This window comes from Myzus persicae, unplaced genomic scaffold, assembly GCF_001856785.1.
Source record: "Myzus persicae strain clone G006 unplaced genomic scaffold, MPER_G0061.0, whole genome shotgun sequence".
NCBI lineage: Eukaryota > Metazoa > Arthropoda > Insecta > Hemiptera > Aphididae > Myzus > Myzus persicae.
Window position 1 is genome coordinate 325,827 of NW_019101502.1, and position 27,710 is coordinate 353,536.

At 30.1% G+C, this 27,710-nt stretch overlaps 2 protein-coding genes across 2 annotated transcripts in view; one reads left to right on the forward strand and one right to left on the reverse strand.

Annotated features, from left to right (window-relative positions):
* The window catches only part of LOC111029340, a 190,385-nt gene that overhangs the window by 137,929 nt on the left and 24,746 nt on the right, over positions 1-27,710 (reverse strand). The window contains exon 3 of the mRNA XM_022308306.1: positions 26,345-26,515. Coding sequence (XP_022163998.1) covers positions 26,345-26,515 — 171 coding nt within the window. The remainder of the gene's footprint in view (positions 1-26,344; positions 26,516-27,710) is intronic.
* Positions 4,587-5,362, forward strand: LOC111029343. Its single transcript, XM_022308308.1, has 2 exons — positions 4,587-4,903; positions 4,983-5,362. The coding sequence occupies exons 1-2, from the start codon at positions 4,676-4,678 to the stop codon at positions 5,115-5,117; spliced, it is 363 nt and encodes a 120-aa protein (XP_022164000.1). The 5' UTR covers positions 4,587-4,675; the 3' UTR covers positions 5,118-5,362.

A 27,710-nucleotide genomic window follows, 5' to 3' on the forward strand; every position in this document is an offset into this window, starting at 1 on the left:
TTTAGAACATGATACATTCACTGCACTAAAAATAAGTGCCTATATCCTAAGAAGATAAAACATAATTATAAAAAGTATAAAAAGTGGTTTAAGACTATTAATATTTAGTAATACGTATGTCGTATATGATAAAATCTACTTTAATTAACCCAATGGACTGGATAATGTTTTCGAGAAGTCTTTATTTTTAAAATGTATTTTAAACAACTGTAACATTTTTGTTATGGCCTGTGTTTCTAAAACGAATGTATTTTTCAAAAAAAAATTAGTTTGGGTACTTTATAAATTGTGTAACTTGCATTTTTCGTCAAAAAACAATAGAAAACAGAAAACAATGTTCTGTTATGTGCGTGTTTTAACTTTTAACACTGACAATATCAGGAAAATAATAACGACCTCATTATGCAAACATGTTTTTTTTCACAAACAAAAATTGTCCAGTAAAAATATATGACAGCCGTAGTATACATTACACGTGAAAAAGGTTGGATATAATATTGTACATAAAAATACCAAACTTTTTTGCACGTTTTATGTGCACCTATTACGCCGGCATATTACCAGGTATACCATGATACCTGTGCGTGGATACCTATAGGTACATATTGTTGTCGTGCGTGTAGTCGATGATGATAATAATAAAACGTATCGTCGAAACGCGTGACATAAAGCGACGAACAGGGAGTGTGCTGCGAAACGTCCCTTTTCAATCGCATCCGAAAATTGGCTCGCGTAACGGTTTTTAATAGTCGCCGCGGGAAACTCTCTAGGAAAATCCGTAAACACCAACACACTCATACACACACACTCACACATACACACACACACGCGCGCAAAAATACACAACTACACCTGCATTAGGTACAGACGTCTTTGCACACACGTTCTCGCGCCCGCGTAGTTTTCACTTCTGGCAAATTCCGATCGATCGCCGCCTACTTGGCCACCTCCGCCTCGGCCACCGATACAAAAACTTAAGTACGGTGTATAACAGCTACAACTTGCAATACCGGATCTAGGACATATGGCCTAGGGCTGATAAAAAGGAAGTGCCCTTTTACACGAAAAACAAATACGTCTTTAAATTGCTCAAGCCACTGCAGTGTTAGTATTATGTCTTTTAAGTTTGTGAAAATAGTACCCTCGTGCCTACATTATTATAAAGTGATTATTAGAAATCCTTTAAAGATCTGAATACATAAAAGTGTAAAATAGAATGTTAATACCTAATAATTTAGTTTTTTAGTTTTTACAACGTAACAAAATAAATAACAAACATTTTTCTCGATGGTTTTTATTCTAAATACTTGCTATTTAGGTAGACTTAGTCCATGTACGTACAACATAATTAACTTCTGATTTTAAGATGCATAATTATATTTAAATTTTGGTTTTTCTTGTACCAGAAATGTGTATAACTAAATAGTGGTCTATACAATTGTGGTGATATTGTGTTGTTTCCGCGGAGCAGGTGCCAGGATCAGCGGGATGTGTGTGTCCCTACTACGACAGTCGAGTCAAAAAGAATCGTTCACAATGTACTATAAGTCTTTAAATAAAGTATTATTATATTATTTTATAAACGCTCTGCGTGCAAGAACGTAATTTCGCGTAGTTTTTACAACAGCTGCAGTATAATAATATTATCGATTCCAGTGTCAGGCGTTATACCTAATATAATATTGTTTGTTATATTAGGTACTGCAGTTTATTATTTATTTTTATTTTTTTAATGAAATTTTCTTTTGAATTTCAAAGTCTACCGTGACGGACTTGCGCTATATTATACACAAAGCATAGCATCCAACTGTTTGGGCGTTCGCGCCTGTCATATGGTTCGTAGGTTTCAGGTCCTTCAGGTCTAGTAAAAAAATATATATTTTATAGCTGGATTCCCATCGTACAACACGCAAATCGACATAATATTATAATCATAAAAAATGGTTGTATGATGTACCTATACACCTAATAGAAAGTACATCATATAGAGCGTATAGAAAAATCCGGATTTGTAAAAATAATAATAATATGTCCACTCGCGGTTTCTAAAAATCTTTATGTAATAGATTGATAGAGCACACTACGGATAGAAATTAACTGAAGTAATGATGATTTCTAAGATAAAGTGGTTATTAGCAAATAGCTTGTTTCCACCTGATTAGGATTCATTCCATGGAGAAATAATTTGATTTTGATGATTAATTTTTATCAGCCTAAATAATATTGATGGTAAAAATGATTTTTTTCTGTCTTTTGTAAATAAAAAAAAAAATGTATATTTTGGTGTCTATTAGTTACACTTTTCAACTGTTGTACATTTTGCTGTACGTGTATCTACTATCTATAGTAGGCTCACAATTATTATTGTATTTAAAAAATTGTGTTTTTATAAACGACTTTTAAAGTAATCACTTGACTGGAAAGGGTTGTCACGACTGTACATTACTCGAAACGACTTTGTGAAATTATTTTCATGATGTAAACTGTATTAGTGCATATTTTGGTTTTAAAATTAGACGTATTCTACCACGTTTGGTATATAATATTATCTGTATATAGTTTCTATTTGCAAATGTCGGGTACAAAGGTACCTATAGGCTACATGTAATGTGAGTAATTCATACTTGTTATTTATTCATATTTCGCAAACAAAATATATGTACCTATTTATATTTGAATAAATATTCTAAATGTTATTTCTAATATATCGACACATATACGAGTATATTTGAATATACTATTCAAATAATATATTCAGAATATTTATTCAAATACTCTAAAAGATATTTAAAATTATTCAAATAAAAATAAAAAATCAATTTTAAATGCCCAATTACTATATTTTATGAATGCAATCCAACACAAAAATATTATTTATTTATAATGTATTTTTAAGCATATATATTTATGTTTGTATAATATATTTTACCTCCTATTATATTTAAATGTAAATATATATTATTATTATTATTTACCTATTTTTTTTCTACTTCCCTCAATGTTTTATTACACATATGAACAGTTACATCTTTCACCTTTAAAAAAAAAAAAATACGCGAAAATTTAATTTCCAAATACGTATTTGAATAATTTTCTAGAAAATGTACTCAAAGTAAATATAGCGTTCGCATATCATTATTATAACAAAAAAATATTCATATACAAATGAAATTTGAATATATTATTTAGTGGAATACTTTACAATAGTCACGCCTACACACGACATGTATTTATAGTAAAATATTAGTAGAAATAATAATTTAATTTGCGTAAATAATAATTTTAACACGCTCATTCGATATTGGCTTTTCGTTGTTCGAAATGTTTTTTTTTTTTATGGATATTATCCTCCACCCGTTCATCTATACGATTTTTACTCTGCTTATATTGTACCCATGTAGTATTATATATTTGTCAGCTGACATGAAAACTTTAACTGTAGTAGCTAGAGTATCAACGAAGGCAGCAATTTTAATTCCTAATACATGCTGTATTTAGAACAATGATAATTTTCAAAAACTATGTTTTGAAAATATTTAAAACACATCCACCGGTTTAAGTTCACAATTTTCGGACGTACAGTATAATAATATTAATTATGACATGACTCGTTTAAACTTGACAAAAAATGCAGCCATCGTGACGACTAGTTACAATATGTTCAATTTTTCAACTTTATTTTTCTTCCGTTTTTACTAAAAAAATTTATAACTGACCGATTTATGTTACATTATACAACTAGCTATAGGAGTACAACGGAGACGTTGTTTAATTTTTTTGTCTAACATAACTGAAAAATATCATGGCTGAAAAAGTTTCACTCAATACAATGAATAACTACAACAATACAATTATAATAGATTATTTTTATTGAATTTATGCCTTAGTTGATAGAGAAGAGTGATGATTAAAGGGCCAGTGGCGTATTTGAGGGGGGGGCGATGGGGGCGATCGCCCCCCCCATTACCCAAGTTATTTGTTTGTATATATGTAGTATTATTGTTGAGAAAATACTACATTTAAAATTACGCGTCCATCTTTCATATAAATAAAAACATCGATAACTTTATCATTAAAAACCGACGTATATAATCGTATAATAACGTAATGAAATATTTTCGTTGATCGTAACTCGTGACAATAGATTAGAAATACGCTAACGCTGTGTAGTGTACTAGTGTGCGGGCTGCGGGCATAGACATAATATTAATATTTAATCGAGGTTATTATCGGGTTTCTTATCATTCTTATCAGGTTATTCCAAAATAATATAACTGATGCATCTTGATAGCTTAATTTTATAGATAAAGTACATTGTACATACGCACTTTGTACATGTGAATTTATTAATGGATTGCAGTGTCTATCAAGTGTATTGTGCGTGACATCTAAGATCAGTAAACTACTACAAGCAGAATGGCAAGATGTATGTCAAACTAAAGAAATTATAACTGATGTTATTAATAATCTTGAAGAAAAAAGAAAAAACTCTATTGAAAATTTCCATGAACTCTATATTGAAACAAAAGAAATTATGTTGAACTTAGAAGTCGAAGAAAAACTGCCCCGTTTAACTGGTCGTCAAACTAAAAGACCTAACTATCCTGTTTCATCAGTTGAAGAGTATTACAGAGTGTCAGTATATATTCCTCTGGTAGAAAATATATTAAATGATATGAAGGAAAGATTTAATAATGAAAAAAATCAAGCTTTTTTATTTTTATCTCAACTTACTCCTAAAAACATTATTAAAACTAACAATGATGATATTGTTAAAGTAGTTGATGTCATTAAAAAATATTATACATTTGAAGATATGGATTTTATTGATTTGGAAGCAATGAACCTTAAAACTGAAATTAACCTATGGAAATCTAAGTGGATAAGAATAAAAGATGAAGGTATTTTAATAAATAATAACTTAATTTGTTAGATGTGTATCAATAAATAAGGATGTTTTTGTTTTAGGAGGACATGTCAACCTAGATGTCATCACTTCTGCGGAAACTTGTAATGAGATACTTTATCCAACTGTAAAGAAGTTGCTTTTTATTTTAGCATGCTTGCCTGTTAGTGTAGCCTCAGCTGAAAGATCATTTTCTACTCTCAGAAGGTAATGCTTAATTCTAATTGCATGCATAGTATATTAGTATCATAGGCATAACTAAAAGGGGAGGGCTTTGTTGGGCTTCAGCATAAGTTGGTATTAACTTTTTTTTACCTACAACATAAATTTGCTATAAAACATTTTTGGGAATGTTTTGCCCCCCTAACGTAAAGTTACGCCTATGAATAGTATAAATTATAGTTAGTATTTAATCAAGTTTATATACCTACTTCAGCTATTGCAATTTTAAAAATATTTTTTGTTAGCTTTACAATAGTAAATAATTTGCCATCAAAATTCTTAATAAATTTTTAAAATAAATTTAAAAGTAACTTATTTACTATTGTACAAATTATCATAGATTAAATATACTGAAGATATTTTCTAGTTCATGGTAGTTGAATCTTATCTTTTGTTTTTAAAAAAGTTTAGATTATGCAATTGACATTACTATACTTATATTTGAATTTCTCATTTATTTTATGTAGATTAAAAACATGGCTTAGATCTACAATGGGGCAAAATAGATTAAGCGGATTGGCTTTATTGCATGTGCACAGATCAATAAGTATAAATATTGACAAAATTATTGATAAATTTTCACAAATGAAAAAAAGAAATATTGATTTTATAATTTAATAAATATAATATTGTTTTACTGTAATTTGAACTTTATTGTATTTTATTTACCTTTCTTAAGATATGCAAGGTGTAAAAGATGCAACTATGCAAGTATAAAATGGACCCCACTGGACTAGTAATCAAGAATACACGAATATATATAAAAAAATATTGTACTTAAGTAGTGTATAATGTTCTTAAATTTAGTACCGCCCCCCCCCCATAAAATTAAGTCAAATACGCCACTGTAAAGGGCTATAGTAGGCACCTAATCAAATTTAATGTTATGAGTGTCCGTGCCATGTAATTCATTCAATTTTTATATTGTTACTTATATGATGTAATTACACGTTTATTTTATTTTACATTATTTTACAACAAATTTAAATTAAAAACTCTAAAACAATAATGGTGCTTACTTTTAATTCAAAATTTAAAATTATGTATTTCCAAAGTAATAATGCCTATACAAAAATATAACTGCTAAAATCACAAACACGCTTGTGTGTTATGTAGAATTGTTTTGTACCTTCGTGAACTTCGAGTCACTGAGAGTGGACTGTAGTACACACATCTCATAAGTATATAATATGCTCGTATTCCAATTTTCATTTTATCGTCATAATATCATAATTATGCTCTCAATAATTCTGAATTAGCTAGTTGCAATTATACTTATTGATTAAAAAAAAAACGTGTACAATTTATATTTTTTCGGAGAACTTAACAACAACAAGATGTGGTGAACTGTATCAGTACTATCCATTCAAACATGAAGATTTTTTACCTGGTCCCCAATGAACATAAATACATAGTAGTATTTATCAAAAATTTCTCCGAAATCGTTAAAACGAGTTTCAAGTGTGGGTCGGTGGATGAAGGGATATAGCATGTGCCCTTGCAAAACATCGCGGAGAGCGTATCCTGCAAATATTGTGTCGAGCATAATACGTATATAATGCTATTGATATTATTATTATAAGTTTTAAGTGTATACAAACATTAAAACGAAATGGAGACCACGCGTAATTTTCGAATCCAATAAATACGTTATACTAATAATAATAATAATATACAATAATGTGTACCGTGAGCAAATACGCTTGCACACACAAATACAGAACTGGGGTCAAACTTTGGTCTGTGCTACGCTGAATATTATATCATATTTACATTGTGTTTCAGTATCGTTTGCGTTATATTGTATAGGTATAGATTACTCGAATCAACTATAATAATATAACAGTCCGAGGCGAAACCATCGTTTGTATGTTTTATAATATTTTAATTATATACGCCGATTTTAATGCTTAATTCCAGTAGTTGTAGACTAAATCGAAAATCGTGATAATCATAATTATTTTATGCGGCCATGTACACAAATTAATAATACAATTTGTTCGAAATGGGCGATGAGTTTTATTCTCGCCACGGCCACATGGATGCAATCGCTTTTCCGCGGGCTATATTCGAAGCAGAATACACGTGATACAAAGAATACATTGTAGATAACAATAATAATAGGAACCATGTGAAGTTGGATAATAGTGATTTTATATTATATACCAAACCCTAACAAGCTACTCTCAGGTTTTGGCTCGCCAAGGTATAAATGGGCCACACCGGACCTTTCCGTTCTGAGGACATATAATATATGATTAAATTTAAAACGAAACACAACTTCTTGTATGATCGCAGTAGCAAACAAATATCATCAACATATCAAACACATTTTGAAAGAGTGTACAAAGAGGACATAGTATTCAAAGAGTTCCAAGGTGGAGTATAAGGTAACATTTAACTCAAAAGGAAGCACTTGACTGGTTAATAGAATTGTAGATATTAAATTACAACTTTTTGTGTAAGCATAATTATTTTTTTTAGTTTAAATGTTTAACTGTATTGCTATTATTTTTTGTGATTTATATTATACTACACCAATATGAAATAATAATAATAACAATAATGATATTAATCCAGGATTGCTCAATATTGCCTAAAAATATATCCATGCGGTTGGATGACATTATATCCGATCAAAAGAAAAGTGTTAATATTTTGCAAATCAATAGGAAATAAAAAGAAGTCATTAAAAACCATTTCTGGGAATAAAAATCGACTCCAAAGGCTAGAAAGCAGCTTTTTACTGTGAAGGGCCTCAAGTCTTTGATGAAATTAGCTTTCCGTAATAATAATTAAATATTATTATAATGATTATCAACACATTTCGTCTACAAACTCAACTACATAATAGATAATAGTATACCGTTCATAACCAACCCCAATCATAATATTGTTGAATTTTATTAAATCTTAATTGCACGCATAATACTATTATTAAACCATTACCATATGTACATAATATATTTATTTTCATTGGTAATCGTAGTTTAATGTAATTATGTAAATCTGTTTGAAATAATTAACAACAATTATATTAATGTAACCGACACAAGCACAAGCACATTGAAATGAGGAATACAACTGCAATACAGATTATCGGAATCATATTATTTTTCGTTTGTAATATTATGAGTTTAATATTTTCAATATACGTGCAATAGGTTTGGATAAAATAATACATTATTATATTGTATCAATGTTTCACGTCTTCATAGTGGTTATGGTATCTTCTACCTGTCGTAGCCGGATTTCGATACCACGATGACGGCTACAACGGTAATTAATTTATTAATAATTAATTCAAACGTCACGGCGCGACAGTGCAAGTCTGTTGTCCTCGATACGTTGTCTACACCGCCGTTCATATTATATTATTCTGTGTATTTAGATTATTAACTATAATATTAATAACATAGTGTACGAAATAAACAATGTCGTTCACAATCGATAACATAATAGATAGATAGGTATTACACTGTGTATAATATATTACCTACCTATCTATATCATTGTTATGATCAGTGACCCACCTACTTGTTTACCCACTGTGTGTTTTACCGTGCAAACTCCTAAAAGGATAACTACGCTAACCGATTATTTTGAAAAGCAGTAAGATATATAAAATAATAGATCAAGTAAACTGATTGAATAACCAAAATGATAAACTAATTATACGACATGTGATAATCATAATAAATTATTGATTACACTTGCAAATATAGTAATATTGTGAGAAACTATTAAAATAACGTTATTTCAGTTTAATTTTTAAGTTAAATAATATTGTTTCCAAATCTATACACATATCAGGCAGTAGATGACACCATGTCTATATGTCAACCATAACCATAAGTCATTCTTCCAAATTAGGGCTTGTAATATTTTTTGAATTATAAACTCTGACTTAAAAGTTCGATGTGGGTATCTTTTTATTAGTTTGGTAGGCATTTTAAAGATGTAATAACTTACTTTCATTACTCCTTTATCTTGTTACGTGATATTATTTATTAGTTCTTAATGTTTTACTGCATATTGTTTTTTAATTAGGTCAATCATGGCCAGCTCTATGCCACTGGTTCAAATTCCAAAACTTGTGTCAAAGTTTGCACTTTGGTTTTATCATTCATTCGGTCGTTCGACAACAAGGGAGAAGATGCATTTCATTGCCTGCTCAAAATAATTATTGCACGGTTAGGTAAGGCCGCCTGGTGTAACTATGTGTCAAAATAGTGAGTGGTTTCTTACTTAAAAAAGTGATAGTTACTAAAATCCCACTGGATAATATTATATGATAATAATAATAATATTATTGGAACTGTAGATTTTTCAATGCAAAACTTATTTTGTCCATCGAAGGCCGTCTGCAGACTTGGCTTATGCTCGTTGCTATGTCTGATGGTCCACGTGTTGTACGCTAAACCCAAATCGATCGTAATAAATCTACATGATATAATTTATTGCTATTTTTATTATTATATAGGTAATGTTCGGGCATGTTTAGACCTTATCGCAAATTTAGTAATTGAACGGTCACTGCGAGGCACGTTACTGAATTAATAACTATACATCATTACGTATATATAAACAGTCAAAATTCGATTATTTTAAAGTTGCAAGTTTAAAATGACGTTTTATGTGTACGATATCGTATTGTTCCAGTTACTATCAGCACATCTCAACTAAACGTTACCTATTCATAAAAACACAAACTGTAGAATAAAGTGGGGAGTGAAAATGAAAAGAAAATCGCTGGTTTTCGAATTATCCTCTTCAGCGGTGGCACCATATGTCTGTTCGCGATATCCATTCGTATGATGTAGTCGGTACTCGGATGACAATAAAAATACCACTGCGGTAACTCGGGTGCAGAGGAATCGGACACTTGAAGCAATAATATTGAACGTATCAGTCGACCCACTGACCTGAGAAATTATCGTCTGCACTGGAAATCTGACTATGTACATTATTATAGTCTCATCTGCACTACCGCGAATGTCGTCTGTCTGTTGCTTTTGGAGTTTCAGCATGTTTTCCAGGAATCGATCGACACGCGCGACGTGCCTACGTCATTACCACAACGATTTTCCGGAACAAAACCTAATCCTGCTCGGTGTCGATAATGGCGGGAGGAGTACAGTTGTAATTTGCTGGTGTCATTTGAGATGCTTCATTAGCTCGGCATCACTGTGCGAATTATTCGAATAGAAAACCGTGTGTGCAGAGGATATTCTAGACAAATCCGGGTTGTTGGATCAATACGGATTGCTGGGGTGCACACAATATAATAATATATAGTTTTCACCATATTATATTTGACCCAAAACTTAGAAGAAAAACGTAATTTACCGCCGCCGTATATCTAAAATGTAAATTCCAAAATGCACCATGTGTATTGTGTACTTTGCACCACGCTGTTGTATGATTTTAATTATTACAGACAACGCGTGGTTTAATTAAGAAGACTTTAAACACCCAGATTGTTAGTGTAAAAACCCAACTATACGGAGAGCACAGCGCAGATTAGGGACGGCGACAACGAGTACCTACTCGGGTGAAACACAAATTCAAAGTAAATATTATTTTTGAGATAGTGACATATTCGTTTTTTGAAGTAAGTAGTGCATAACAAATAAAGTCAATGTTTCATACGTTAAATTCTAAAACAAATACTAAATTATATTATATACATTCAAAATTTCATAAATGGATAATCATTTTCTCTAAAATCGATTTGGATATACCTATCTATAGGTTTAATAATAGATGACATATCCCTAACAGACTTATACACAGACAAGTTTTTTTTCAGAGAGGCTTTTAAATCATAAACAATATTAATAACAAAGTAAAATGTAATGATATATTAGGTATCAGGTATCTATCTATACATGACTGTAACAAATCAAAAAACGAGACATTTTATTTGTGTGGCGAAAAATGTTATTAATAAATCACCATAATATAGCTATATAACTACCTTTTCATAATATTAACACGGTGCAAACTAACACTTTGTTTTCAAAGTTCCAAACCACTTTAACATAACCACCGATTAATGATTATTGCACTTACACCAAACAACAGCATTTGCGGTCTGTTATATATTATACAGGGATCCATTTAACGTAAGAGAGTCATTTTTTCAAATAATATTAATGTTTTCAAAATTTCACTTTTTGGTATATCAAATTTCATAACATTTTAACATTTTTTATACCCCTTATTATTTTTACCTTATTTATTGTATGTGAAATCATAATGAACTTTTATTTTTTAAATTGTCTCCTGTGTATTAGTTGTATACCATTTCAAAAATGTATAAAACTATTATTTGTTATGAATTTTTATATTATCCCTTGTTGAGATATAACCTCTCAAAGTTTGGAGTTTTTTTTTTCGTTAAGATAATAACTACGTAATATATCAGATGGTGCAAATACGAGTATAAAATATATAGGTAGGTACATTGTATTTATTATATATTATACATATAAGTCACAACTAAATAATCTTACAATGTTTAGTTTCAAAAATGTTTTTAACTAGTACTTTACCACAAAATAATAGTTTATACTGAAATGGTAGAGCCCATCAGCTCATAGAAAACAAATTTTCTACCTTGGAATAAAGTTATTAAGCTTAAGATATAAATAAGCATTACATAAATTAATGAAAAATAATTAACTCTATTATTTAATTATTAAAGTATAGATTTTGTGGTGCATAATCTGTATTAACCTATATTAACATGGTGAGAGTTAGAAAGTATATTTCCTGTCTTGTGGACACATGAAACAAGTTTCCATAATAATGCACACATGCATCACTACAATCACAACTATTATAGTGATAAGGATGTTGACTGTAAAATATGCTTTTGCATCAGCTCATAATACCAAAGCTGTACATACACATATTTAACAGACATTTTCGAGTGCAATTGGGAATGTACAAATATTGTACCAAAATAAAAATATGGCTAATACATTGGAATATTGATCTTGAACTTCCAATTTGGAAATTAAAAGTAAATTTGTGTTATGTTTTCATAGATGATAAAGACTAAATTAGTTTGAAATACAAACTTAATTGGTGTTTATACTATACCTATCTAAGCATACAAACTAATATTATAATTTCTTATAATTATTTAGAAGCTTAGTGAATAATTTTTTGATATAAGAATTTTGAAAGTAACAGGTATGGTGATCGCAAAAAGGGGAGTAGCGAAAAAGATCCAACGTTTCTTTGATGCGCCTCCCGTGGCCCTTGGGTTTTGAAATTTGAAATTGGAACCGTAGCTTCCTTATAAGAGTCTCACGCAAAGTACTTAGAATTTAGTGTAATACAATTTAAAACCAGTGGCCAAAACTACAAAACGTTAATCTACAATATTGTAAGACAACAGACCTAACGCACGCGCACTACAGTTTTGTTGCATTGAAAACGCGTGACCAAAATACGTTTTTATGTTATCCATTCTACGTATTAATGAAGTCGATAAGGATAATGTAATTTGAATGTTTTTCCTTAATAATTAATTGTATGGCTTTTAAACACCAGGTATGGCTTCTTATGTGGAAAATTAGCACTTTTTTAATATTTTGTACGTCATATTTTTATTTTCAGAATATTATAGCGTTGCCTACTAACTCTTGTGTCGACTTTAAAGTCTGTTACTACATTTTGATGCTCTTTGTAGTCTTATAATATTATGTTTCTTAGATGTATTTTATATATTTTGAGTACTCTTTGGTGTTTTGTAAAAAAGTTATATTCAATATTTATTTCGTAGGTGTTCAGCCCAAGGTGGTTTGTGTCTCTTTGTAGTTTGTAGGTATTATTTTAGAGGCGTAAAATCATCAACGTAACTGTTCAAAGTTTATTTTAACAAAGTTAGATCTTGTTAATCTGCCATTATATAAAGGATAATACTGACTATTTTAATTGGGGGAGGGGGCGGTTTTTCATAAATGCTAAAGATAATTAATAAGATTGCTGTTCTTTATGAAAATGAACCAACATTTAGTTTTGATCATATAATATTTTCTTTGTGTATTTTGGTTAAAGTTTTTGTTTCATCTGCATAATATAGTGTATGGCCATCGTGTGAAGTGATCGGGATGTGAATTACCATATCCGCGGGCTGATTTCTAGATACTTGTTAAGTTGTTGGTACATTTATGGATTTTGTGCTGATAAAATTGGGGATTAGATGTTTTTTTGTTTACATGTTTCCTGTGTGGGATGACTTGGTATTTGCTTTTGGTATTTAATGTGTGTTAATCGGTGTTACAGTGAGTTTGTTAGTTGGCTTATTTTGACATTGCGGATAATCTCGTAAAAATAATCGATAGAATAATGATGATAACTACCATCTCCTATGCTCGGTGGCACACTGGTACAAAACTTCATTTGGAAACTTATGGATAGTGTACAATGATAAAGTTGAACACATGCTGCGTTTATATATATAAAATTAGTATTCAAGTTTATAACTACAAAAAAAATAATGAATTTTAAAATAAATAAACTTTTGTTGTGTAAGTTATGTTACTTATTACATAGTGAAGTTCCCATTATATGTTTTAGGTTGACACAAAGTTTAGTATCTGACTAGGAATATAAACTGTGTTTCTTGTCCAAGTGATACAGTATTTAACATACATTTATGGCCGTGTTCCTGATAAAATAATTAGAAATTGTCAATTTATTTTAAAAGTTGAATTTATTGTTTACATGAAATATTTAAATAGTAGTGTAAGTTTTATCTCGTGTTATTTCACAATGACAATATGATGCAGTCGCGTGATCGCGAGACGATATAAAAATTAATTAAAACCTGTTGATGCAGATTTACGCACGTCTAGTGAGGTTTTACTTTAACGGTTGGACAGACAAAAGTTACGTGGTGTAACATTTTTCACTCGAATTTCCGGATTTCGACTTAACGACGACGAATGATTATTATTAGCACTGCCTACTACCTCGGCGGCAAATACATGTGCCGCGTATAACCACTAATACCATTTACCACACGCCTACAAATGTATATACCGTACGAAATATATCACAGCTGCGTTCGATACCCCGCAAATCGTTCAGGACGTAAAAGGTCTTTAATTTATTTTTTCGTTTTCTCCCCTGCAAAGCTTGAACCGTCAGCCAAGTAGACCTCACGCGCCGAGCCACGCGATGCCACATACTTGGCGGCCAACGCACTTTTTTCCTCCCCCTCGCTGCAGCACTCTCCGTGGCGGCGTCGGCGGTCGTAACTCATTCTGCTGTCCATCGTTACTGCCACCCCTCCCTCCGCATGACCGAAGCCGTTCTTCGTCGTTTGACAATAATAATAATAATAATAATAATAATAATAAAAAAAAATCCATACGAATCCCTAGCTAGAGTCACCGCAGTGGTGTTTATATTATATAGGTATATGACGAGTGTGTGTGAGTGTGTGTGTACGCGTGTGTGAGAGGGAAAGATTTCGAGACGTGTGCCATCAATCGCCGGTGACTCGAGATCGTTCTTGCGATTTGGGCCCCGAATTCGCATTGTCTCAGGTGAATACCGCCAAATAATTTATAACGCTCACGGTTTATTTATTTCCGTAAAAACTATTCGATTTCGAAATGGCGTGTTTCCATCACATACGCATGGATGATATGTATATATATGTATCTATCTATGTATATATAAAATATACATCGTTATATATCGTGAGTATGCGGATATAACCAATAACCATCATTTCGTGGTCGGGACATTAATTACAGTTGTAGGAGGAGGAGAAGGGAGAGGAGGGGAAAATCTGAAAGAAAAATCGCAATCAATACAATATAAGCGCGCAACTGCAGCAGCATAGCATACTATCGTCCGCGGTCGATCGTTTCGCCGGGAAATTTATGTGATATACCTGCTATCGCACAATAACCACGGTACAAAACAGTATCCCGACGAATTAACCCGTCGATCGAAAATGTGTATTGTATACCAGCATAATATATACCAGTATTATACCTATGTATAGCGTTTTGAGTTTACTTTAATAATGATAAATTACCTTTTGCCGAATTACGCGTTGCGTATTATACCTGCGTAATACGATGCTGAATATACGTATCTGCACTGTTGCGATGATGGTTCAAATTGTCTAAAACTAAATGATCGGTGGTTGGTATACGTTGAAAAATTCATTTCAATTATTAAATGGATAAAAATTAGTTTTCCAATGTCACGTGAAAGCTTAACGAATCGATTTGTTGGAATCCCATCAGCAATAGTTACGAGTGTATTGGGGTATATGTGAAAATATGATACATAATGACGCAGGTATGTAACACCTAAGCCGCCTTCATTATACTGCTTTATCTGTAAATGTGTTTTTTTTTAATCTCAAATCATTTTTTACTGCTATAAGTATTAAACAATTTATTCAAAATGACACACTGGAAATCGGTAAGTATAGTATTATGCTACAGAATTTCTAATACTATAGTATCCCACCACCTTATTGATCAGAGAAATATAATTTCTACTATTGTCGGGTTATTCATTAATTACTTTTTCTATGGATATCCTAATTTTAAGTAAAACCAGCTCTAAGTTATGGGTTATAAACAATAACAGAGAGATCAATATTTTTTTTCAATGATTATGTAGAATTTATACAAAACAGTAAGAATTTAATATTATAAAAATACTGTTACTACCTATACATAGTAAATAAATACATTTCTTTTAAACTATGGATTCCAGAGTAATTTTTTTTTTAAAACTGATATAGTAATTTCCTTTTAAATTGCATTAATTTAATTACGCAGTGAAAACAATTACAAGCCATAAGATTAATACAAATGATTGATTGAGTAACGAAATACGAATGGATGAAGAGGTGCAATATTAATTTTATGGAAGCATGGTTATCAATTTCTAAAATTTAAGGGTAACCCTAATATTTATATTGAAAGCTGAGAAAGGGTTTAAAATAAATATACACTTTTTATAGTTATAGCTACACATGCTAATATGATTATAAAGTTACTGGCGGTAAGTTATCAACACCAAACTTAAATGAGTATCTAGTTAAAAAAAAATACAACATTAATATAAGTACAGAGCCTAGAGTTATTATAGAATTGTATATATAATAGGTACTAGGTAGGTGCCTTATTTTTAGATAAGCGCAAAAACAAATTTGTTTTGATGGTACTTCTACGAAATAAAATACACATTTTTAGTGACTGTACTGCTAATTTAAAAACTCAAGTGCTAAATCTATAAGCACATTTTTGTTCTTTCAAGTTTTTTTTTTAATATTGATAGTTTAACCATGATGTTGAAACATTAAGTAAACAAACACAACGTGAACCGCGAAGACTCGCATTTTTAATTTATTAAAAGTTATCAATTCCCTCTCCGTTTAAACAATAACATGGTATAATTATTTATTTTTTATAATACTGTTTTCTTGTTGTCTTAAACAATCATTAAGATCGACTGTTATAAAATATAAGTATACATTGTATAACAAAATATCAACTGTTCATATTTTAATTATTCATTGAAAAAGAAATGACCTGAAAGTTTCGTATTTATCAACAATGACCCACCAGCCACCTGACACTCCACTGCAGGTTAGCTCAAACAGTCATAAAAGTACTAAAAATGTTAAGTACCTAACCTTTTCGTGGCATATTTTATTGAAGCTGACAGATGACGATACAAAAACATTATATCTTATGTTAAATACTATACTTAAAATCGAGTTTAACGGTATAAAAAAACGATAATGATATTGTTCCTTCCGTTATGAAATGATTAGTGTTTTATTTTTTAGTGGGAGGGAGGTTTTTTATCGATTTATATTTTAACTCATTACAACTTGGTTATTTATTTTATTGCGACCTGTAGTACGTATGATACTATTGTCTTGTTCTAATTTGTTTACCGTCACGCTGTCTACATATTTATTATTACACTGAACTTATACTAATGGCTGCAACTTGACATAGTCTTATATGCAGTATACACACATACACGTTTTTTCAAAATGTCCGTCTTAAATCTTAGGCACACTGCAATTTAAAAGTATTTTTAATACAATTTGCTTTTTACGATATCGGATGTATTTACAAAACAAACTGAAAATTGAATTTTTTTAAAATTGTGGTATCCTCAATAAAACGCATGTAATATAAACAGGTGATTACATACGTTTATATAATATCAAATATTGTAACACGTTTAACGAAATAGATAATTCTAATACTATGACCATACGGGATATAAAAAAACACCTAATGAACGTTCTACGAACATTATAATGTGCTCCCTAACTCTGTTCAAAAATACATACACTAATGATGTACAGACGTACCTTATGTACTGATGGCCCATTCAAAAAATATATGAACTAAAAGTAGAGGTGAAACTGTTTCTTCAACCGTTTTGTAAGAGCTAATCAAAAACAACAGCAATTCAGTGTCTCGTCGTCATTAAACATAAATGTTTGCATATACCTAAGTCTTTCACGCCGTCTCAAGCTATCAATTTTTACTGTGCGAACGAGTGCTTTCTGTGCGTCCTTACATCAAGTATATTGAAGTATAGTCTGTAGCCATAAGATTTACTAATTTGTAATAAATGCTCTTAAAAATTATTTGTTGCTTTGATTCGCTGCTAAGCCAATTCAATCCGTACTTATAAGCATTCATTAGCATAGCATAATCTAGATTTAAAATAGCCTGTGTTTATTACATTACATTGTATTTTTTAGTATGGTAAATTAAACTGCGATTGGAATTACACATAATTAAGTAGTTTATTCATCGTAGTGCTTGTAAATGTTAAGTTACATTGGCATTATTTCAGTATTTAAAATAATTGAAGAATAAGTTATGTAAGCTGGACATTAACCGTCCTGGTATTACCATCACATAAATAGGTATTATTAGTATATTGATACCTGGATAATTTCGAATTTCAGTTGGTCTAATTTTGCTACGCCTTACTCAGTAGTGTCAAAAATCGAAAGTGCTAATAATATTCAGAAGTAGTACAACAACATACCCTTAGTAGGTGATAAAAATTCTTAATAGAGGTATTGAATTTCAATCTTTACATAACGTGTCACTCGACGATGTCAAAAAACCCCACAAGTCTAACATATAATTCAGCAGCTATATAGCGTCCGAATGCCAGGATACTGTAAGATTTCAATTGTTCTTTAATTGGTTGTGCGTACCCATTCTCACCTAAAGTGTACATTTTATTCCACTAATACCCACCAAGTGTGACTTTCCGTTTTTCATTAATACTTATTTCCGCCAAAACAACTTATATACAATTAAAAGTTGTTATACTGTAAGTTATTTAAAACACTATAAAATAGTGTATACCTACCAGCACCTAAAATATTATACCATTTCGATAGAATTTATTATGTTATAAATCATTTATGATGATAACAATAAAACTTTCTACTGAAATTAGCTATCTTGTATTTAATTTTCAAGTGGTTTGACCGAGTAACATTTTTTTTTTTTTTGACAATTATTGAAAACAAATCAAAAACATCGAATGTTCCTCATGTCTTTATAGATAACTTAAAATAGATTTTAAATGTTTCAAAAGTTATACCATTTATAGAAAATGCTATTATATATTCTTATTATTGAGGTGGATTTGATTTTCAGTTGATCGTACTGATGGTCATTATATTATTGAAGTATTCTACAGTAAATATAAGTTAAAGTGTACACTCCTATAACAGATGATTAAGACTTAAGTAAACCATGCATAGAAATTAGTGTTAAATCAATATGTTGATGGTAGAATACGTAATATATACAGTAACTAACTCCTATACGTAAACGATATTCGACCTATCTAAAGGTTTAATTAATACATCCAATAGAGTGTGGCATGGAGCACATCTCAACATCATCTCTATAGCATCGTAGAAAACTACGTATTGCAGCGATACAAATCGAATTACGTTACGTATATTGCCTATTAGTGGTACCTTCCGAATTTGGAACCCTGCAATCCCGTCAAGATATTTCTGGAATCACCACAACTTCACAACTGCACAGACAGCACCAATTACAACCTGCTGGTAAGTGCATTCAAGTAATTATACGCTTAATAATTTATAAACGGCAGCAGAATAATAATGCGCATCAACTGGCTAGGTATAAAGGAAATACACCACCAAACGACATCAATATGACCCCAGACACTAGAATGTACCCATATTGATACGAATTTAAACAAAAAATGTAGAAATAAAATTACGAAAATTATACGGATGATAAACAATTTAATAATTACTTTTCTGAAAATGTCCAAAAATAATATTTTGAAAAAAGCTATTAAGTTTCGAATAAATCTTCTCCAAAAGAAGATTGATATTTTGTTAAATTGAAAAAAATTATACTACTCTAATATTTTTCTCGAAATTAGATTTACAACTTATTTACCTATTTTGAATTGTCTGTATTAAAAAAAAAACAAATGTTATGCTGTGCAGTTGTACAAGTGTTTACACGTTATATATAACTCCTATCTTTAAATAAAAACAAATAAATAAACATTGATTAGAACAAAAGTTATTCATTTGACGGGTCATTATGTTACACGTTGTAGTCGCTACCTTTTTGTGTTCTATGTAGGTATACATTATACAAACATTTCATCGATTAACGTGTGCTGCGAACCGCCTCGCCTGCGACACACCGCGGAATCTCACAAAAGGACAACAACAGCAGAAGGTATTGTCCCTATTCATTCGTTTATTGCAGAGCATTGACCCTCCTACACTCGTCGCGTATTACGTTTTTTTTTCTTATTTAACTAATCAGTACCGTACCTTAAATATCACAAGTTTTTTCACGTAATTATATTCTTCGACATTTCGCAAGATTTTTTTACTTTTATTTTTTTGAATAATACATTTTTTTTACTGAATTAGGATAGGTCTATATCGATTGTCTTTCGATTTTATTATAAGTGTTTTCCGTAAGACGTGCCGAAAAACTCGAGATTCATTTTGAACTTTTATTCAAAGAAGAAAAATGAAACATTCGAAAATGTGGTTCACTGCCTACTACAAATGTATACCCGTACTCCCGCTGAGATGGCACAAAAGAGTTACTGATTATTATTGCCCGAACACCTGGGGGAGTAAGTGTAGCCCATACCTATAAGAATGATTTATATTGTACCTATCTAATTTGATGAAAAACAAAGTAATGATTCCCGTTCGTCCACGTAGATTTTTACATTTTCTATAAATGTATTATTTCACCCGAATTCAATTCTAAGATTAAAAGAATTTGAAATTCAACAGAAAAAATAGAAACAAATATATACAGTTCTGAAATAAAACGATGATAAAATAATAATAGTTAAAAATGTCTGACAGGAAATATGAATTTATTATTAATGTTTAACATATTTTATTCATTTTATGTTATAATTTTTACTTAAAGTGAAATCAAAATACGAAATAATTGATAAAAACAAAAAATAGAATTTGTTATTAGTCAGGTCCAACTACTTTTATTAACGTTGTGAATGTCTGGATGAAGTAATTTCAGTACCAAGAATCAAAATTAGATTTTCCGTCATTGCATGCTTAAGTTTAAATTTTTCAAAAACAGTGGTAAATGATCAAAAATCAGTAACAAAAATGTGATTCAAAATGCTGTTCCAAGGGCCAGGACGACGTACCCAAAAATGAGTTAAAATAAAATACGTATATATAATATTATGAAGTAAATTGTAATACAAAATATGTGGCCGACCCTACAACACGATAATTTACTTGAAGATTATGGATTTCAGTGCAAGTGATCTATAACATTATTTTGCAGAATTCGTATTGTACCTACATCAAACATTTTTACTGTATTTTTAAAGATTTTTTCAAGACATTTTCCACTTTAAACACATTATTTATAACATACTTTGTACGACTTGCATATAGAAATGAAATATTAAAACTTATCCATGTGCCTGGAGAATATAAATATACTAATATTGATCTACAACAAACATGACTGAAAATAATATAGACATTTTGTATAATACACATGACCACGTTCACCATTAAATGTAACTTATTAAAAATATTTATACACATTATTCTATAGTTTTAACCCCACATTTAAATATTTAATGTTTTTGAAATACTATTTTATATGACAAAAAATAATTAAGGACATTTTTAGTGCATGCGATGCCATTTTAAACGTCATGTGTATAATATTATGCAAACATATAGGCACAAACTAACATTTGTGCTATGTGAAATCATTTAGTTAGTTCTAAGCAGGAAAAAAAGTCATATTTTTTTAAATGTCACGCCATGACGTATTATAAGCGTCGATCTATTTAAGGGGATATATTTTGTTCGTCTTTGTTGTATAGCTTGTGGTATAATATTGTTTCAAATAATAATAAGTAGAGATATTAATTTCCAAGCCTCCTAAGGTTGTGCAATACTACACCACCCATTGTCGTCCGGCGAAATGTTAGCGATTTTGGATTCTCGTCAGTAGACAAAAATGCGTCTAAAAAGTATATTTATATTTTATAACTTGTCAATGTCTGCGTGTGTTATACCACTGGTATGATATACCGTTTAATAATACAGTAAACATGTATTAAAGAATATTGACATTATTTCTTCTGCAGCGCTCGTGTTATATTGTCGTAAAATATAAAAAAGATACTTTTTTATGTATATATTTTTTCACTTTCCTCTTCTTCGCTTGATAAATTATTTTAATTTGAATTCAATGAATGATTTTTCAACGATTATCCAACAATGATTAGGTTTACATATTGGGTAGGTTAGGTTAGGTATTCGATATTTTTATCTATTTGAGAAATTCCTATCACCATTTGAAAAAATTAATTTTTCTATGAATAGTTATAATTGCATCGTCAGAGTATATTTTTATATAATTTTACTTAATTCATAAACCTAGTAGTATTATTTTCAAGGATTCGGACGTCTGTGAGTGTTCAGAAGGTTAGTGTGTAATCGTTGACTAAGTGTAGGGCGTTATGTCAGGTACCCAGGTAACTGTTTTATCTTGGCAGATATTTTCCACAGCCCGAATGATCATGATTTTAAGATGTTCTGACTGATTTATATATTTATAATTTTTAATTTCTAATACGTTTATCGTTTATTTTATTATTTATATTGTAGCGTGCATGTGTATAATGAGTTTATTAGGTGCGTATATTCAGTTAAAACGTGTCAACTGTCGTCACAGCTTCTTTTGTTCTCAAGTACCAGCCTACTTATTAAGTTCACAAAGAAATATTTAGTAACAGCAAAAAAATATGTTTAATTTATGAAGAGTAAAGGTATCGATTAATTAGATTCTCAAAAAAATTAAACCAATAATACCTTTTATAAAAAAAAATTGTTCAAAATATAAACATAGAAAATAAAAAAATGTTTACTCATTATTTTCTCCTTTACAAAACATTCTCGTCTTACATGAATGAGTAAATATCCACGATCAAATTAGGTACTAAACAAATCAAGCTCAAATGACCTATAGTAATTATTCCAAGGTAAAAAACATAACAGAGCTCAGGCAGGCTACGCCCTATTTTAAGTATTTTTTTTTTTTAAGTTGTAGTTTAGAATAAAGGCTTTATGATCAATAAAATCACTAATTTTATTTATTATAAATGTATTGATTCCTTGGACGGAACTACTGTGTTTTTAATCTGGATATCATGAAGTATAATTTTTTATTTGTAAATTGATTTCAACTATGGTATTAATCACAATTATTGGATAACTAATTTTAACTTTCCCTACCCAATGTTGGATATGATATTAGTAATGTTTTGCCCTGTCGGGCAAGGCTTGATGTTTTATTATACCGGTCGCCGAGATTATTTACCCGGCATCATATTCTTTTCTTCTCACACTTATTTTTCCTTCAATTTCCCCTTGTAATATAAACTGGAGAAGTTTGTGCCGTTGAATTCGTAATGACGTAACCCATGTATCCTAACTTTCAAGCTTTTATTGTTGTTAAAAGTTCTTCCACTTTTCCCATTCTTTCCAGTACTGTTTGATTTGTTATACGATCTGTCTATGAAATTTTTAGCGTTCGGTACAACAAGACACGTTTCAAAAGCTTCAATTTTCATGAATGTTAACTCTCTTATATAGTGTCCAGGTTTTAACTTCGTATAGTGAGCAAAAAAAACACACAACTTTTTAGAAATCTGATATTTTAACAATAGTTGTGACACTGGTTTTGAATACTTTCGACATTTAGTAAATGATTCTGTGGCTATTTGAATTCTGAATTTTATTTCCAGTGGATTATTACAGTCTGTATTTATTTTGTTTCGAGGTAACTATATTTTTGTACCTTTTATATTATACGTTTTTTTTTAATTATTAAATATTCTCTTAAGTCGTGGTTTTTTTTTTTATATTATCATAATTTAGAAACTTTTTCTTTGTATTAAGAACTCCAAAGTTCTCACTGGTTTCTACTCGGTCAACCGTTAGGTGTTATAAATTAATTATGTTACTTGTAAAAATCACCGCATAATCAGCATATATACAATTATTTAAACATTTAGCATTTCATTGCATTAATGACCTTTGAAATTCCTTAGAGGACTCCGTAAAATATGAACTTAGAGTATGTATACATATCATAAAGGTGGTAATAACAAATTGTCCAAATTATCCTATAACAAGTCTAACAGTTCTCCTGTACGTTTGAACGATGTTTGATTCTAATTTCAAATATAGATTACTTATTATTGTAAAACCTCCTTTACCCTTAATTCTGACTGTGTTTAATATTTATTAAGTTTTTATCGTATTTCACTTGGTTGAATACCTTTGGATTTTCAGTAATAAATACCACATGCATAGATATATCTAATCCTAATCATAACATCTATGTATCTTTAACGACTTACTGGCTGAACAAAAATTTTTTTGTGCTCATAGAATTTTGAAAATAAATTGTGTGTTGTTTATTTTTTTCTATAAATATTCTAAAATCTTCTGATATATAATTTTAAAAAAATAGACTTAGGAAATGACTCATAAGATTTATAGTTTTAAAATTACAACACACAGCAATTGGATTTTTAGTCAAGTTACAAAAAATATATTTAACCATATTTTGAGGTATTATACCAAAAATATATGTTCTATTAAATAATTAATGTCGGTTATTTGACATTATAACACATTATGTTATTATGATTACTACTCATGTTTTTTTCTACTAAACGGAATGTAAAATTATATCAGATTACCATCGCCGTATCTATTCAATTGCATTAGACTATAAATTAATATAAGACAAGTATGCAATCAACATAAAAATACATTGTTTTTAAACATTTTTGCAATGAAAATCTAGTATTTATCGCCTAATGAAAAAATATCTACGATCCTTTTTTTTCATGATCATAATTTTTTACCAAAAAACAATAATGTATAGGTCTGGTTACAAATCAAAATTATACTTGTGAAAACGAACATTTTAGAAGTATCTAGGTAATAAACTTCTGTCGAAAAAAAAATTAAAAACACTCTCGATGGTAGCTGTTTCTATGTGCTTTATAAAATTATTGTTGGGCAAAGGCAATTATCTGAAACTATTGTATCATACATAATATAAACATTCATATAATTGTATCTTCTTTACAAAATAATGTTATTAGTATGAATAACAATAATTAGGTAGTTATTGTTTGCAGTTATATATTTCCAAGTAAATTCATGCACCAATAAAGGTTTTTATTTTTTTAAATTTTTATTTTTCACTCAGGATTTTATTTTTAGGTTTCGGTTTTTGTTTTTAATTCTGTATTTAAACGGTTTTATAGAGTATACGTAGTATTAACCTGTTGTTGTATTAGTTGTGGCGTTAACAGAGTTATGTTTATTGACGAATAATCGGTCATTCAGTGGACTATTAATTGTATTTTAATTCGATAACCATTTAACCCATATGTATAATAGACGTACTATAGAATTTGCTTAGATTTTTGTTCGGCTTGAAGTTTATAGAGCGAGTAATTATATACGAATTCTACGACTGCTATTGCTAATACTGGGCATAATATATTATATTATAGAAGTACAAAAGTATACAACAACAATCCGACCCCGAGCATAGTGCACTTGATATGTGCTGGCATGTGTGTCTCGCCGATGAGGTGGGTACGTGAACTCATTAATGTATTTGAAATTAGTTCTAATACGGACGTGGCGGTGAAAGTTTGTTCAAAAGCGGTGGCATGCGAAACACACGACACAAACGTGCATTGCAATTGGTCGCAAAATACAATATTATATTCTCGAAAATATTGGAATGGTCAACAAATAACATACACGGCGTGGATATGTTTAAAATATGGACATGCGCTGCGGGGAGTCCAGATGTGTTTTTTATTCGAGGGTGAAAACTTTTTTTTGTAAACGCGATTTCCGAAAACTATTACCACGAGCGTATTAGGTATAATAGCTAGGTACTTATTACACCTTAATAGTGGCCTGCTGCACGATAACTTTGCTACTGACATGTTTTTTGTTATGAAAAACGTAGGCACTTGATTATACCTACCCCGAAGTATCGCTTCGTGTACCTCTATGTTTTTTAAACAATTTTTAAATAGGCGGGTCACGTTTAAGCCGAAGTCACTGGTAACCGGGTAAAAATCCATTACCTATTTTAAAAACGATTACTAATCGGCAAACGTCGATTATCATGTAGTAATTTTTACTTCAGCCATATTTGCTTTAGTCCACTGCTAGTGAAATAATTGATACATATTTAAGTGTACAAATATACGCGAGTGTATTATATATGCCCTGTTACAATGTAAATACATTAACACACACACTTTACTCATATATATATGTATATAAATAGGTACACAGCTAGATAAAACATATGTAGAGCGATCCTTTTATTGTGAACTTTCGGAACTTTTGAATTTCGAATATTTTATTTTAATGTTCGACAACATACTGTTTTACATATTATGTTCAGTATTTGTTCTTAAAATTTAAAATGCACAAATATTTTCTGAATGATTTCTTCTTCTACGATAAAAGAACCACCCTGTATGTACTAGTTTAGTGTACAATAGTATACCTATACGAAAAATCGATGATATTGTGTTTGTTACCTTTGCGCTGTGTGAAGTTACACGGATGGTCGAACAAAAAATTACGGAAGGAGTTGCATTCGTAATCGATTTTGGGCTCTCGGCACAGGCACGTCGGCTTGAAGAACGGGAACGCTTGAAGGGTTTTCAAAGCAGCCCGACACTTTATCACCGTAGTCGTCGAACACGAGACTGAAAATCCAACACACGTGTTTTATAAAAAAAATTTTAAATTTAAAAAAAAATGTTTGAGAAAACTCGTGTAAATAAAAATGAAACTTTACATCATAATGTTATATTACAGCATGCAGTATATTGTGCTATTGAAATATTACAACGTAATTGTAATCCTTTGTATTGCATATACAGAGTGCAACTGGAAAATATGTCATATTAAGTGTGATAATGTCAGTGTGATATTATCAAATTATCCAGATACGCCCTGTACAATACATTCATTCAGTATAATATGCTTTATGTTGACTTATTAATTTTCAGTTATTATATATTTTTTAACTGTTATACTAGTTAATGAGAACTTTATCAATAATCAGACATTTTTAAGTATTTTTTTTTTTTTTTTAAATTAAACCCAATAAGTTTTTAGTTTCATAGTAAATTGTTATTATAATTTTTCGCGTCGACAACTTATTTATCAAATTATCAATTTTTGTATTCCATTATTATTTTAAAGATACTCAGTGTATTATTCACGTAAACAAATTAATGCAAAAATATTCTGTAGTGACGTGTGGGATATTTATATTCAAAATGTTTAAACAATGCTTAGATCAATTTCTACTAAAAAGTTGAATATTTTCGAAACACAGAAATAATCACTGGAATGTTTAAGGGAAGATTAAGGATCAGTGTATTGGGCAGGGGACTATTTATCGCTTCACAGATAAAACTTACAACTTAAAAATGTTTAGCTAAACTCCATTCATGTTAAAAAGGAAAAGATCATTGTCCATTTTCGTCGAGCGGGGGTAGGCAACGCCCGTTTGTCCCCCACACCGAGTCAACCAACTGTGTAGTTAAGCCACGCCACTGCGCAAAAACCGCCTCCGACGTTCCTCCTTAACTTGTAAGGAGTTATTATAAGTATACTGTGACAATTGTTTTTAATGGGATTAAAATTAAATATTAATTCCATTTAAATATGTGAAAAATATATATTAGATATATTGTTATAAAAAATCTTTTCTTTTAATACAACATCAAACACAATATTTTTAATGCACCCAAAAAGTACAAATTATAAAGATAGACTAAAATTATTTTATTTTATCAATAATATATGATAATGTTGAACAGAAATAATAAACAATTATTGTTTTTCATATGACAATGAAATAAATTATATCGATCAGTTAACTTTTGTTCT